Genomic DNA, 15,195 nt, shown 5'->3' with positions numbered 1-15,195 from the left:
AAAGGTGCAGTCATGGGCTGAGTCAAGCTGAGAGATTAAAGGGGCAGAAGTAAAGGCTGTCAGAAAAGCCCTTAGGGACATAGTGATCCAGCCCCCAACAGGAACAGGTGGGGAAACTGAGGCCCAATTACCCTGGACCACATACTGAGTCATTGGCAGGATAGGGGCTAGAATTCAGTGCTGGCCCTAAAACCACATTTTTGTTCCTGGCCAGCGATGTTAATGTTGGGGATAGAAGTAGAACCCCTAACTTCTTGGAGGAGAAGGTGAGTCCTGAGCTTAAAACCACAGTGGCCTCACTGACCACTAAGTATTTCCTCCTCCCTGCCTCCTTCCTGCAGTAAGCCTGGCCTCTACTTCAACTGAGAAGCATAGATGACACTAAAAAACACACTTTGTGGAAAGTTCTAGTTTTTTCCACTTTCTAGGGAGTGGGGAGTGGGGGTTATTCACAAGGCTTCCAAAACATAAAAAAAGAGGGAAGCCAAGCTACAGGGCTGCAGCTCCCTTCCCCACACCTGACCCCACCACCCAACCAGACTTGCTAGTTTACTTAGGAAAAAAAGGTGTGGGGTGTCGTAGTGAAGAGGTTCTGCTGCTTTAAGAAAAAAGTTTTTGCACCACTAGCATAGTAGAAAGAGCACTGGACAGAGAATCAGAAGACCTGAGTTCAAGTGGTGGCTCTGCTCCTTCTCTAAGTCCCAGTTTTCTGATATGCAAAACAGGTGGCGGTGTGAACTAAAGGAGGGTGCATGGAAACAAAATCGGAGGATGTGTATTTTGGGGGTGCACTGCAGGGAGGGACTGTAAGGGGCAGGCAAAGCCCTTCCCCACAGCCATCCAGCAGGACAATTTAGGGATGGACACAACTACTGGTCCTGCTGCTGTCACCCCAGGGCTAGTCCTGGAAGTTGCTAAGTATTAGTGACCCTGAGAGTGAGCTGTCTATAAGTTGGGGCCAGCCACTGCTAAGTAGAGGCATTTCTCAGTCAGAGGCCTTGAGGGAACCACCTATCTCTTGTGTCCTGAACTGATACAAGGTCTGATGGCAACTTCAGCAACTTAAGGATCAAAGGAATAAAGCAAGTGAGAGCTAAAGGGAGACATGTGGCTTGGGGAGAAGCCAAATAACGGGCTAAGTAAGCGTGGCAACGATGGGGTTGGCTCACCCAGGCTCGAATTCCCACTTAGCTGCTTCCCAACTAGAGCAAATGCTGGAACTTCTTTGTGTCCAGTTTCTCCTCTGTCAATGACAGTTCTCTCCTCCTGGGAGATTTGAGCATAAATACCCCAGACACAGTGTCCGTAAGTGTTGGCTGCTGTGAATAAGATGACAATCCAAGGTGACCAAAAAGAAAGGAGTTAGAGTTGGAACCCATGTCTCCCAACTCCCAGTTTGGTGCTTTGCATGACTTACCACACTATGTTTTCAAGTTGGTTGAGTGGCCCAAAGTTAAATTCTGATTTCCTAAGTACTTTAGTTAGAAATTTCCAAAGTAACCCGCTGACCCTTTCCTAGTTTCAAAACAAGCCCATTGCTGGCCTGGCGAGTAGGGTGTAGTGCTCAGTCAGCGATGTGGACACCCACAGGGAGAAAGGCATGCAGGGACTCTCCACCCCCTTTTCTCCCTCGATTGTTCTCTTTAACCCTTGATGAATCTATGTACAGAGGCTCAGGAAGCTAGAGGGTTTAGAGCTTCAATATGAAGCTTCCTGAGCCTCTGCCCATAGATTCTTTTAAAATAGCATCTTTTAAAAATAGCATCACTCCTGACATTTACAGAGGGTCAACAAAGTTGAACACGTTGCCTAAGATGACACAGCTAGTTAAGTCGTGGCCTTGAGGTTTAATCCCTGGTTTGTCAAATCCCAGAGACCGGGCTCCTTCCAGAGTACCTCTGCTGTTTTACAAAGAAAAAGTCTCCGAACCAGAAGGCTCTCATGGGGAATTTCCAAGGTTTCTAAAGTTGCACGTGTAAACCCCATGCTCACCTTGACTTAACCTGGTCCAGGTACAAAAACGTGTAGAAATAGGTTGCTTTGTAATTCCACTAATAGAGAGAGTACCTCCCTGGAACATTTTTTCTCCTGATGGTTTAGACCTTGTCCTCCGGGCAAATCTTCACACCTGTCTTAAAGGAAGGGTCTGAGTTTTTGTTTGGGGGAGGGGAGGAGTGCATTCTCCAGCCCTGATGCCCTGAGCTGAGAAAAGAATCCCTCTGGAGCCCAATCCCAGAATGATTATGTCCTCATCTGGGGACCCAGTAATCCGACCTGTTTATTCAGAAGTCACAATGATTTGTTGTTTCTGCCTGCCCTTTCCCCTTTTCTCTGAGTTCAAGCCTGTCTCTACTACTAGTTTTATGACACTGAGCTAGTTTCTGCCCCCTTCTGAGCCTCCATTTCCTCAGTTATGAAATGGGGTTGTTTCTTTACTTATGCTGTCTGAGTTTGTCTCTGGGAGGCAGCTCAGCAGAAGTAGGGGTGAAGAACAGGGACTCTGAAGCAGCCCTGTGTTAAATCTTGGCTCCCCAATATATCCTGGATAAGTCATTAACAAATCTCTGTGCCTCAGTTTCTTCATCTGCAAGATGATAATCGTATCTTTGTCAGAGCCTTGACAAGAAAATTAAATGAGATAATACTCATGTAAAGCACCTAGCACAGTGTCTCATATAGTCTCATATAATACTCATTTAAAGCACCTAGCACAGTGTCTCATATAGTAAGTGTTGCAGCATATATTGAGTGTTAGCTGCTAAAACCAGGACAGTTCTGGGCAAACTGGGATGGTTGGTAACCCTACAGGAGACCCAGATGTGCCAGGCAAGGACTCACGGACTGAGAGATGGCTAGGAGCCTGCCTATCAGGTGCTGGCATGCTGCAAGGGAATGACTGCTGGATCTTCTCACCTCCACACACCCATACTTCACATCTCCTTCCTCTCCTTTAGAGTGTTCCAGACCTTGATTCACCTGGTGAAAGGCAACATGGGCACAGGGATCCTGGGACTACCTCTCGCTGTGAAGAATGCTGGCATCCTGGTAAGAGAGGTGCCACATGTTGGGGCTTTATGGTCAGTTGCAGAAGGGAAGTAAGAGGAGAGGCTCTAGCGGTTTAGCAACCTGTGGTGAGCAGTCTTTCTGGGAGGCAGCTTGGTGCAGGGTTAGGGTCTAGACATCTAGCCTGGGTTTGAGCTGTGGCTCTGCCACAGACTTTAGTACCCTTGGTAAGTCGTTTGCCTGCTCTATGGGCCTTAGTTTCCTCCCCTGTAGAATGCAAGGATTGGACTATGCCCAGTTTTCCAAGTATGCTCTATAGAGCACCAGGTCCCCTTGGGGATGTTTCAGGGGCCACAAAGGGCACACATGGTCAGGATTCTGTGTTCCCCTACTCCCATCAGTATACCCCATTGTAATTGCTTTATGCAATTTATTGGAATATTACTTGAGGTCATATTTGAAAGAATAGCTGTTGCTGCTACAAAAGGGTTTTAAACCCAGTTTGCTAGAGAGTTCTTTGAGTTCTGCATGATATCAGCACTACCAAGCCCACCTTGCAGTATTCTTCATAAATGCATTTTCTTCTCTCCTCCCCCGCCCCTTGCCTCCCCTTCCTCCAGATGGGCCCACTCAGTCTGCTGGTGATGGGCTTCATCGCCTGCCACTGTATGCATATCCTGGTCAAGTGTGCCCAGCGCTTCTGTAAGAGGTGAGGAAAACAGCCTCCTTGTGTCAATTCCTTTGGTACATGGTTCTCAGGGACAGCCCAGAAACATCATATGCATAATAGAAGTTTACGTCCTAGTTTTCTCCAATAAGGCCAAGAAAGAGTGAAGAGCATTTAAGGGCAGGGAGCTCAGGTGAGGCTCTTCTGTATGGCTCCTTAGGAGATCTCAGTCAGGCTATTGTGCTTATCTGGTTGGCTCCTCTGGAAATTGGGCATAAACTATGCAGAGAATGGTCATGAGGATCCAATGGGATCATGGATATGAAAACTACCGTCCCCATGCAAGGTGTGCATTAGACTCTTGCTGTGTAGTCTCCGCCTCATTTAACAGGTAAGGAAAACAAGCCACTGAGGAATTACTGCTGAGTGTCAAAGCCCGAGGTCTCTGCCCCTGTGTTCTTTCTGCTCTTTAGCTGTGTCCTGCCTTGTTCTGTGTCTCCTGACTTTTGACCATGTGACTTTAGGCTAAACTATCTCTTGGAAACTGTTTATGCACTCTCTCCTGCAGGCTTAACAAGCCCTTTATGGACTATGGGGACACGGTGATGCATGGACTAGAAGCCAACCCCAACGTCTGGCTCCAGAATCATGCTCACTGGGGAAGGTAACCTGTTCTTGCTTTGCCTGCAGTGGGGTAGGACACAGGAGGAGAAAATGCTGCTATCAGGAATGACTTCTTCCCTGGAAACGTGGTTTGTTTGGCACTTCTGTGTTAGATGTTGTACATGGAAGGGGTTCATTGGCAACATCCCTGATCAACCCCCACTTCTTGTATATCTCCAGTGACAGGGTGCTCATTCCTTTGCTATGCAGCTTTAATGTTATTTACTCTTTTACTAAACCACATTTATCCAGTTACTCCTATGGCCCTGGAAATGTCATGGAGACCGAGAAGAACAAGACTTTGCCCTCACAGAACCCATAGTCCAGTGAGAAAGGCAGACATTAAACAGCCTAGAATAGAGTTATTTAATAGCTGCTTGGATATGTATGATGAAGGAAAGAAGGGCTGGTTGCTGCCAGACAGGTTAGGAGATGTGTCTTGGCTTGGGGGAGAGGAGGGCTTTCTAGGATGGAACAGGTGAGACGAGTTCTGCAGGAAGGAGTCCTGAAGAATGAGGAATCACCTCAAAGAAGGTGGACAGGGGCCTGGAGGGTGGGGCTGGAAGAAGGAAGAGAGGGTGTGAAGGCCCCTGAAGCAAGAAGGTATAGGTGACAGATTCAAGGTACAACAAGACCAGGTAGCTTGAGGGCAGAGAGTCAGGGAGGTGAAACTGAAGAAGGAGCCAGGTGCACAATCAAGTGGTACATTTTAGACCCTCTGAAACAAAGACTCTATTTGTTCTTTTCTTAAAACCAACCAGGAAGCCATTGGAGGGTTTTAATCAGGGAAGTCATCATATTTGTATTGTTTAAAGATCTGTCTGGCTTCTCTGAGGAGAATAGATTGTAAGGGAGCAAGAGCAGATTTAGTCAGATCCATGAGGGGGCTATTGACAGTATCCAGCCAGGTCACAATGGTGGCCGGGACCAAGCTGGTGGCAGTGGGATGAAGAAAAGATGACTTGATCATGAACTGGATCCTGGGATTGGGAGACAAGGAAGAGTCGAGGTTGACTCAGATTTATGATGACTTCTACTTTGGACAAGTTGAGTTTGGGGTGCCTGAGAAACATTTAAGTGGAGATGTCTAGTGGGGATATATGGGCTTAAGCCTATCTTCACGCACCAATCCAGAACTGAAGTCATCAGCCATGAAGCCAGGGACAGAGAGGTCTCTTAAGGAGAGGTTATATAGTGAGAAGAAAAGAGAGGAAAAGACCAAGACTTTCAAAACCCTTTGTTGAGCTGAATGAAGTCTCCCCCCCTGAAAAATCCCACCTTTTAGCTCTCAGGGGTGACACAGAACAGGTTAACACCCTTTGTCCTCTGGTACTTGGGACTAAATCTACTCCTTTCTCCTTGTTTCAGACCTGTCCCCACCTGTCTGTCTCCTCTTGTTGAGCACCATCTAGACTGTCAAAGTCTCTTTTGAACTGTGCTTCCCTAAACTGCTGCAGTACTCACAGTGTGCTCCTGCCCATGGCAGGTAGTCTGTATGGTATCATGGGCCTGGCACCATCCTTCACTCAAAGCCCATACTTACAAGAGTAATCCACAAATTCAGTCTGTGAACAGACAAGGAAGACGACTGGATAATAACCAGAATTTTCCCAGTTGTGTGACCCAGGAGGAGACTTGCCTGTCACAAACCGTCAAATCCTTCTACTTGTTGTTGGGCATATAAAGAAGATTTTCCTGCTCCATTTAGGGATCTTCTTTCATTAATTAATGCCTCTCCTATAACTGGAATTCCTTTAGTATGGGTTCTTCCTCTCAGCATTTAATGTGTTCCTATATCTCCAGCAAACCACCATGGCACATGTATACCTATGTAACAAAAGTGCACTTTCTGCATATGTACCCCAGAACTTAAGATATAATAATAATAATAATAATAATAAAGCAAGTAAATAAAACTTCCTGGACCTTACCATCGTAGCCAACATCTTATCTTACATTCAATATATATTATTCAACAAATGTCTACTGAATACCTACAATGTGTCATAAAGTGCTTTAGACAATGGGTCTACAGTAATGAGCAAATGGGCACCATCAACACTGGACCACCCTCTGACTTTATTGCCTTACATCCCATCCACACCTCTTTCACAGGCCACCTGGCTTTGCTGTTCTTATAATTCTTCTGAAATTCTTTCAAGCAATGTCCTAAAAGACCGTCTTGTTGCATCTTCCTTGCTCTAGAGAACCTTTCAGCAGTAATGTGTATAACTGACCATTCTCTTCTTTCAACATTCTCTCCTCACTTGGCTACTATTAAACCTCTTTCCCCCTAGTTTCCCTCCTACCTTTCTAGCCACTCCTTTGCATTTGTTGTAAGCTTTTTTGTTTCTATTAAATGTTGATGTTCTCCAGGGTTGAACACTGCCTTCTACTCTCCTCATTCTGCACGCTTTCTAACACTGCTCTGCCTTTGCAAGGCTTTATCCACTACTACAACTCAACAGTTCCAGACCCTAATATCCAGTTGTGTCCCGAATGTCTCCTATAGAAACCTCAAGCTCAAAGATTCAGATTCTGAATGTGTCATTTCTTCCCCTTCTCCTAAAACTGTCCTCCTCCTCCTCCTCTTCCTTCTTGTTGTCTTCTTCTTCCTCCTCCTCCCCTTCCTCTTCCTCTTCTTAGTTCTTCTTCCTCCTCCTCCCCTTCTTCCTCCCCTCTTCCTCTCCTCCTCCTCCCCTTCCTCCTCCTCTCCTCCTCCTCCTCCCCCTTTTCCTCCTCTCCTCCTCCTCCATCTTCTTCTTCCTCATCCTCCTCTTCTTCCTTCTCCTTCTCCTCCTCTTCTTTCTCTCCTTCTCCTTTTTCTTCTTTTTCTCTCTCTCTCTTTGTCCCTCTCTCTTCCTCCCCCCAACTCTCTTTCTTCCCTTTCCCAAAGGGGCTGTCTCTTAGGTATTAGGTTTTCTAACAAGGCTTTCTGTCTGCCCATAAATTGGATAAAATGCCCTTTTCACCGTGGCCCTTAATGCTATATCATAAGAATTTTTGTCCACCTAACCCATTAGTCTATAAACCACAAGAGGAAGGGACTGTATGTTATTTGTCTGTGTATTCTCAGTGCCCAACATAGTTCTGGCACATGGCAAAAAAAATTTCAAATGTGAATGGTAGCTAATAAAAATATTGTGCCTGCTGTCCCACATTAATCAGTATCAATGATGTGGAATGCCACCAAGCCAGGTATCAGGAGAGGCTCATGACCAGGAAGAATTTTACCACTTGCTGAGCTGAGAGTGTGAGGGTGGTTAAAAATCATCTTTTAAAAAGAACTATTGTTGGCCGGGCACAGTGGCTCATGCCTGTAATCCCAGCAGTTTGGGAGGCCAAGGCGGGCAGATCACCTGAGGTCAGGAGTTCGAGACCAGCCTGACCAATATGGAGAAAGCTTGTCTCTACAAAAAATAAAAAATTAGCCAGGCGTGGTGGCACATGCCTGTAATGCCAGCTACTAGGGAGGCTGAGGCCAATCGTTTGAACCTGGGAGGCAGAGGTTGCGGTGAGCCGAGATCGCACCATTGCACTCCAGCCTGGGCAACAAGAGCAAAACTCTGTCTAAAAAAAAAAGAACAATTGTTACCTCACTTCTTTGCCCCATTGTTGATTGTGGTGGAAGGACCAAGTGTGCTGGTACAGGGCCACCAACCCCTAAGAACAGAGGGCAGAATGGCAAAAAATGGAACTGACAAGTTGACTTATTTTATAACAAGTTTTCTTTTTCCCTCTCTTCTCCCTTCTAGGCATATCGTGAGCTTCTTCCTTATTGTCACCCAACTTGGCTTCTGCTGTGTGTACATTGTGTTTTTGGCTGATAATTTAAAACAGGTAGAGGCTTCTAGAGAAAACGGGAGGGGAAAAGATGGACAAGGACACGCCACTGCTAGTTGTTTGACAAACTGCTTCTTCTCTCTGGGTCCTCATCAATATAACAAAGGAAGTTAAACTAGATGTTGTCAAACTTGCCTCCCCTAGTTCACATATCTGCAGATTTCTGTGTGGTTACTTTTGCCACAATACCCTTTGTCCAGTATCTTAGACCTGTCCTCAAAGTTGATCTCTACTGAACTGGAAAGACCCTTGGATTTTGTTAATCCTCCTGCCTTGAAGCTTAATTATACTTAACGCTTCTAAAATTGATATGGGTCTTCTTTTGATGATTCCTAAACTTCTTTAGGTCATCTTTCTTTTTTTTTTTTTTTTTTTGAGACAGGATATTGCTCTGTCACCCAGGCTGGAGTGCAGTGGTGAGATCACAGCTCACTGCAGCCTCAAACTCCCAGGCTCAAGTGATTCTCCCACCTCAGCCTCCCAAGTAGATGGGACCACAAGTGTGTGCTACCATGTCTGGCTAATTTTTTATTATTATTTGTAGAGCCAAGGCCTTGCAATGTTGCCCAGGCTGGCCTCAAACTCCAGGGCTCAAGTGAGCCTCTCACCGTCTCCCAAAGTGCTGGGATTATAGGCGTGAGCCACCACATCCAGCCTTGGGCCATCTATATCTACCTTTAGCTACTTAATCTATGGCTTAATAGTTATTGTCCCTAGGAATTCTTTCTGATCTAACCTATAAATTATCTTACAGCAATTTGAGCAAAATAATATGGGTAATAGCAGAGGCCATCCTTAATCAGTAAGTTTAAAAAGAAAACTATTCTTTAGGGCTCTTTTTCTGCTTATAGCAGAAATTCAAAAATGTAAACTAGCTAGAAGAAAAATATAGTAAGCTTTCAGAGTTAGCTTCTATTATGTCAGGTACAGTGCTGAGCATTTTACATGCTTTCCTTCATGGAATTATCTCCATGACCTTACTAGAGCAGGTACTGTGGTTATTCCCATTTTGCAGATGAGAAAACTGAGATTATAAACTCTATAATGTATGTAAGGTCACAGAGCCAGAGTTAAAAACCCAGGCCTTCTGACACCAGTGCTCAAGTTCTTAAACCTATGCTGTATTTCTGCAAAGAAAACAAAATAAAATAAAATAATTCTTAATCCGACTATTCATGGTTATAATTTAATGTAACCTTAATTGGTCAGCATTTTGCAATATCCTTATATTTAGTCATGTAATTTTTATAGTTTCATAATATTCCATCACACAGATGATCATAACCTAATCGATCTTCTATTGCTGTACATTTCCCTTATTTCCCTTTGTTTCTCTACTATAATCCGTTGGCACAAAGGTCTTTGTGCGCTTCTTTATTTCCTTAATGTTTCTTAAAGTAAAATTACTGAGTCAAAGAGTTTGATTGTTTTGAAGGCTCTTAAAACATTGCCAGATTGCTCTTTAGAAAGCAATCTGACATGTACAGACCTATACTTATCATCTGCATTTATTATTATCTGCATTTATTTATCATCTGCATTTATTATCAAGGCAAACACTGTATCAAGGAGTTCACAGGCCAAGTAGAGTGTGTTCTAAAACCTAATAAGTTAAATATCAATATGATATTTCGGTGCCAGGCTAGGATGCCACTAACAACAACAACGTGAGGTCAGGGTGCAAACTACATTGCAGAGATCACTGGAGCAGGGAAAGCTTCCTCCATGGGGGTGGTGCATCTGAGCTGGGTATTGACAGGTTGGAGAAAAAAAGTGGTGGCAGCCAAGGTGGGAGAAGGAATCAGTGAAAACCGGGAGGCAGGAACGTATGGGATTGCCCAGGAGAAGCAATACAATTGGTTCAAGGAGGAAGAGTAGGTCATGGGAGAGGAAGAAACCTTGAAGGTTTGATAGGGCCCACTTATGGAGAGCCTTGAGTACCTAGCTAATGTTCCAGTTATTTTTCCAATTGTAGTGAGGAATCAGAAAAAATGAATACTTAAATGATTCATTTATGTATCCACAGTGTATTGTTAAGTGCAAGGGACATTTCAAAAGAAAAGAGTGAATGCTATGATTGAAGTCTTGTAAAATAAAAAGAATGTGTATAATATATGTAATTTGTGATATTGTATAGAAAATATATAGATGAGTATCTTCCAAGATGTTAGCATCTTGATACTGAGATTATCAATGCATTTGCGTTTTCCTCCTGCTAAACTCTAGTTCCTAATTGTTCTGCAGTGATTTGTATTGCTTGTCCAATAAGACTGTATCAGTTAGGTCATGCTGACTTTAAGTGGAGGGTGGTAGCATCCACCTACCCCTGACTTTACAAGGGGGTGTTTATAATGTGTGGGAGAGTGGGGGATGGTTTCTTGTTTATCACAATGATTGGGCATGCTGATGGCTTTCATTGGGTGGGGTCCAGGGCTACTAAATGTTCTGCAATGAATGGTCCAATCCACACAAGGAAGAGTTTTCTTATTTAAAATGCCAGTATTGTGTCAATTAGGAATCAGTAAGCATATGTGTTAATTAGGAAACAGTAAGTGATGGAGTTTTTTTATTATAAGCAAAAAAAAAAAAAAGATTCTGAGGGAATTTAAGCAGAAAATAAGTTCCATGGAAGGATATTACCTTCCACTAAATTAAAAAGCAGATCTGAAGGAAGAACAGGAGCCCGGGTAGCAAGGAGGATGTAGATGGAAGAACTAGTGAGCAGCCTCCAGTATTGGAATTAATCTTTACCCTTTTCTAGTCCGTCCTTAGGTCCCTATGCTTTAGGTTTACATTCAGATTCCTGGAAGAGGGTCTGAATGCCCCAGCTTGAGTCAAAGGCTAATCCCCTAGCTCTGCCACATGACTGTGATTTACAGTCCTCCAAGGCTGCATTCAATGACAAGAGAGAACTCACCAAGATCAAATTGGTATCAGGAGAAATGGATACTAGTTGCTAAAAGCTAAGAAATAGCCACTGCGAATCCAGTTATTTATTTTGTATTACACTTATTTTTTAGCTATTTTTACAACCTTTTTTTTTTTGTGTGTGTGTGTGTGTGTGTGTGTGTGTGTGTGTGTGTGTGTGTGTGGATACAGGGCCTTACTCTGTTGCCCAGGCTGGAGTGTGGTGGCAAGATATCGGCTCACTGCAACCTCTGCCTCCCAGGTTCAAGCGATTCTTGTGCCTCAGCCTCCCGAGTAGCTGGGATTACAGGCATGTGCCACCACACCTGGCTAATTTTTGTATTTCAGTAGAGACGGGGTTTCACCATGTTGGCCAGGCTTGTCTTGAACTTCTGACCTCAAAAGATCTACCTGCCTCGGCCTCCCAAAGTGCTGGGATTACAGGCATGAGCCACTGCGACCAGCCTGTACAGACTCTTCTGAGGTAGTATGGTGTAGAGGGTTTAGAATAAGTTCTACTTTCAACCTAACTCACCGTGAGATTTGGCACTGTGGGACACTCCCATTCATTGTGAGGGAATTTGATTAGGGGCAAGGCACTGAATCAACCATGAGATTAGAAGAGTCATCATCTCCCCCTTTTGCTTCTCCCATTCCTTCCTCAGGTAGTGGAAGCTGTTAATAGCACAACTAACAACTGCTATTCCAATGAGACGGTGATTCTGACCCCCACCATGGACTCGCGACTCTACATGCTCTCCTTCCTGCCCTTCCTGGTGCTGCTGGTCCTCATCCGGAACCTCAGGATCTTGACCATCTTCTCCATGCTGGCCAACATCAGCATGCTGGTCAGCTTGGTCATCATCATACAGTACATTACCCAGGTGAGTGCACACCATGCACCTGCCCACTCCACTGGGCAGGGTTTTTGTATCAAGAATAGACTGAGCTTTAGATACCTGGAGCCAACCCTGTAGGTGGGTAAGAGTGTTATGAAAGACATGCACCTCACTGTAGCATTTCTTCTACAAGGATGTCTCCATGCAATCCCATTCTTCTGATTGTCTCCTTATTCACGTTCTTTCTCCAAATATCTATTTTTTTGTCAAATTCTGGCTTTTTTAAAAAAATGTTCTTGCAAGGAAAACATCTTGGTTGGTGAACTGTAGACCATTCCTATAATGGTTGGCTGGCAGCAAAAGGTAGGTGAAAACAGATTCTTGTACTACAGCTAAAAGTTATTGAGTTACCCATAGGGTACAATTTCAGGTACCCAATATTACCCCTAAGGAAGGCAAGAGAAAAAAAATCTAATATTTAGTCACAGAGGTATACATAGACAGTCTCAAAAACCATAAGCTTCCAGTAAGTGTCTTGTTACTAATTAAAACAACTATAAGCAAATCTACTATAATGTTAGTTATAATGTCTTTGATGTTGAATTATGGACATTGGTTTTCTCTCAGTTTCCTAATTTGCTATCCTTTCTCATTTTTCTTTTATTTATTTATTTACTTACTTATTTATTTATTTGAGACAGAATCTCGATCTTTCACCCAGGAGTGCAGTGGTACAATCTCAGCTCACTGCAGCCTCTGCTTCCCGGGTTCAAGCGATTCTCCTGCCTCAGCCTCCCGAGTAGCTGGGATTACAGGCACCAGCCACCACACCCTGCTAATTTTTGTATTTTTAGTAGAGACGGAGTTTCACGATGTTGGCCAGGCTCGTCTCAAACTCCTGACCTCAAGTGATCTCCCTGCCTTGGCCCCACAAAGTGCTGAGATTACAGGCATGAGCCACCACGCCCAGCCTAATTCTTCTTTTATAATAGACAACACTACACAGAAAGTTAAGTCTCAGAAGCCCCTTGGCATATTTAATAAATTCCAGATGTTCTTCCCTTTAAGAAGCCACAAGAGAAAAAAAGTTATATTGTCCGTGAAATTTAGTAAAAATAATAGTGAAACATTTTAGAATAACTGCAGATCAGCCTTATGTTCCTTAGAAGATACTGATGAATTCTATAAAATTGAATTTCCTAAAGAGATAGCTACCTTTAATACATTTTTGGACAATTCCAAAGGTTGCCCAGTTAGAAAAATGGCTCTGTCATCATTTTCACATTCTGGGTCACAAGGTGTACAGAATATTTATTCTACACAGTCTTCTCCCCTTCAGTTTACAGCTCATTAAAGAAGAAAATGGATCTTTCATATTTAACTCATACTTTGGGCTCCTTAGATTATTACTATGACTGCAGTCACAGGAATTTCCAACACCCATGACCACTGTCCATTCAAAGGTTTCATGGGCTCGTTGGGTTGGTGCTAATCTGTGGTGTATAAGGTTTTCTTTTGGAGGATTGTTTTGTTTTGTTTTTGAGATGGAGTTTCGCTCTTTCACCCAAGCTGGAGTGCAGTGGTGCAATCTCCGGTTCACACCATTCTCGTGCCTCAGCCTCCAGAGTAGCTGGGACTATAGGCACCCACCACCATACCCGGCTAATTTTTGTATTTTTAGTAGAGACGGGGTTTCATCATGTTGGCCAGGCTGGTCTTGAACTCCTGACCTCGTGATCTGCCTACCTTGGCCTCCCAAAGTGCTGGGATTACAGGCGTGAGCCACTGCACCGGGCCCTTTTGGAGGTTTTTCATAAACCAAACTCCCTCCATGAGATACTATTCCTTCAGTACTTTGACAATACCGTCCTCTGGCTCTTTGGTATTGTGCAGTGTTGAAATCAACTTTGATCGTGGCCTACATCCCTTTGAAGTTTTCTAAACTTCTTGATATTCAATTTAAAAAAATTCAGGTCTCATTTCAGAGTACCCTTCTCTTAAAGGAGCTCAAATGTGCTTTAAGAGTGACTGTCTCATAGCATTTCTTTCTTCTTTAGGAAATCCCAGACCCCAGCCGGTTGCCACTGGTAGCAAGCTGGAAGACCTACCCTCTCTTCTTCGGAACAGCCATTTTTTCTTTTGAAAGCATTGGTGTGGTAAGGTTTGAATTGAGGTGGCCTTATCCCTAGTGCTTGTGAGTGACCTTCTGGAAAGGACCTGTGAGCTCTGGGTTTCTGTGTCCCGCTGGCCGTTGTTTTGGGCCTGCTAGAAAATGCCCATGGGAGAAAGTAACCTCTGGCCTCACTTGGGACAGTTGTCACCAGCATGAGAAAAGTTTATTACAACAGAAAGGCAGTCAGGAGACAGTTTTATTTTTGTCCCCACATGCCTATTAAACATCTATCCTCCTATCGACATGAGTTTCCAATCTTTTAAAATCAAGACAAACCATGGTGTCCAATTTAAAGGATTTGATTAAACATAAAGGAGTTTTAACCTGGAAAGTTCTGTATTTACAGTCTATAGTCTCTACTTCCACAATTGTGGAAGGGTAGTGTTGTTTATATATTTTTAAAAGTTACTTTTAGTGTACATACAGTAACATTCACTTTTTTGGTGTACATTCCTGTAAGTTTCGAGAAGCATGTAGAGGAATAAATGCACCAAAGTCAGGATGCAGAACAATTCTCCTTCTGTTCTCTGCCTGCACTGTCTTCTCTTTTCCAAAATGTCACATATATGGGATCATACAGTATGTATGAGATTGAGACTGGCTTCTTTCACTTAGCCTAATGCATTTTAAATTCATCCATGCTGTTGCACACATCAATAACACCTTGCTTTCTATTGCAGAGCGTCCACTGTCTGGGCAGTACCACAGCTTATCAACGCACCTGTCAAAGAACATTTGGGTTGTTTCTAGTTTTTGACAATCATGAATGATACTGCCGTAAGCATTTGTGTACAGGTTTTTGACATTGAACATCTTTTCATTTGCTTGTTGGCAATTTGTACATCTTCTTTGGAGAAACCTCAAGTCCTTTGCTTATTTTTAATTAGGTTGTTTGTCTTTTTGTTGTTGAGTTTAAGAGTTCTTCATATATTCCAGATACTAAATCCTTATCAGAAAAATGATTTGCAAATATTTTTTCTTATTCTTGTCTTCTCCCCTTCTTTTTTCCTTTTAAATTTTTTCCTCTTAAAAATGAGAAGGAGCCAGGCACGGTGGTTCACGTCTGTAATCTCAGCACTTTGGGAGGCCGAGACGGGCAT

General features: G+C 43.5%; 3 protein-coding genes across 4 annotated transcripts in view; 1 reads left to right on the top strand and 2 right to left on the bottom strand.

Moving 5' to 3' along the window:
• The window catches only part of GM2A (ganglioside GM2 activator), a 109,512-nt gene that overhangs the window by 13,879 nt on the left and 80,438 nt on the right, over positions 1-15,195 (bottom strand). The window lies entirely within an intron of this gene.
• Positions 1-15,195, bottom strand: part of SLC36A1 (solute carrier family 36 member 1) — a 230,218-nt gene that overhangs the window by 160,479 nt on the left and 54,544 nt on the right. The gene's annotated exons all lie outside the window — the stretch shown is intronic.
• SLC36A2 (solute carrier family 36 member 2) overlaps positions 1-15,195 on the top strand; it is a 78,828-nt gene that overhangs the window by 46,423 nt on the left and 17,210 nt on the right. Inside the window, exons 4-9 of the mRNA XM_032158421.2 lie at positions 2,955-3,045; positions 3,624-3,712; positions 4,239-4,334; positions 8,089-8,173; positions 11,749-11,967; positions 13,980-14,078. Of these exons, the coding sequence (XP_032014312.1) occupies positions 2,955-3,045; positions 3,624-3,712; positions 4,239-4,334; positions 8,089-8,173; positions 11,749-11,967; positions 13,980-14,078 (679 nt within the window). The remainder of the gene's footprint in view (positions 1-2,954; positions 3,046-3,623; positions 3,713-4,238; positions 4,335-8,088; positions 8,174-11,748; positions 11,968-13,979; positions 14,079-15,195) is intronic.

The sequence above is a fragment of the Hylobates moloch genome, unplaced genomic scaffold (genome assembly GCF_009828535.3).
Source record: "Hylobates moloch isolate HMO894 unplaced genomic scaffold, HMol_V3 SCAFFOLD_6, whole genome shotgun sequence".
Taxonomy (NCBI): Eukaryota; Metazoa; Chordata; class Mammalia; order Primates; family Hylobatidae; genus Hylobates; species Hylobates moloch.
This window is presented reverse-complemented; position numbering and strand designations above follow the sequence as displayed.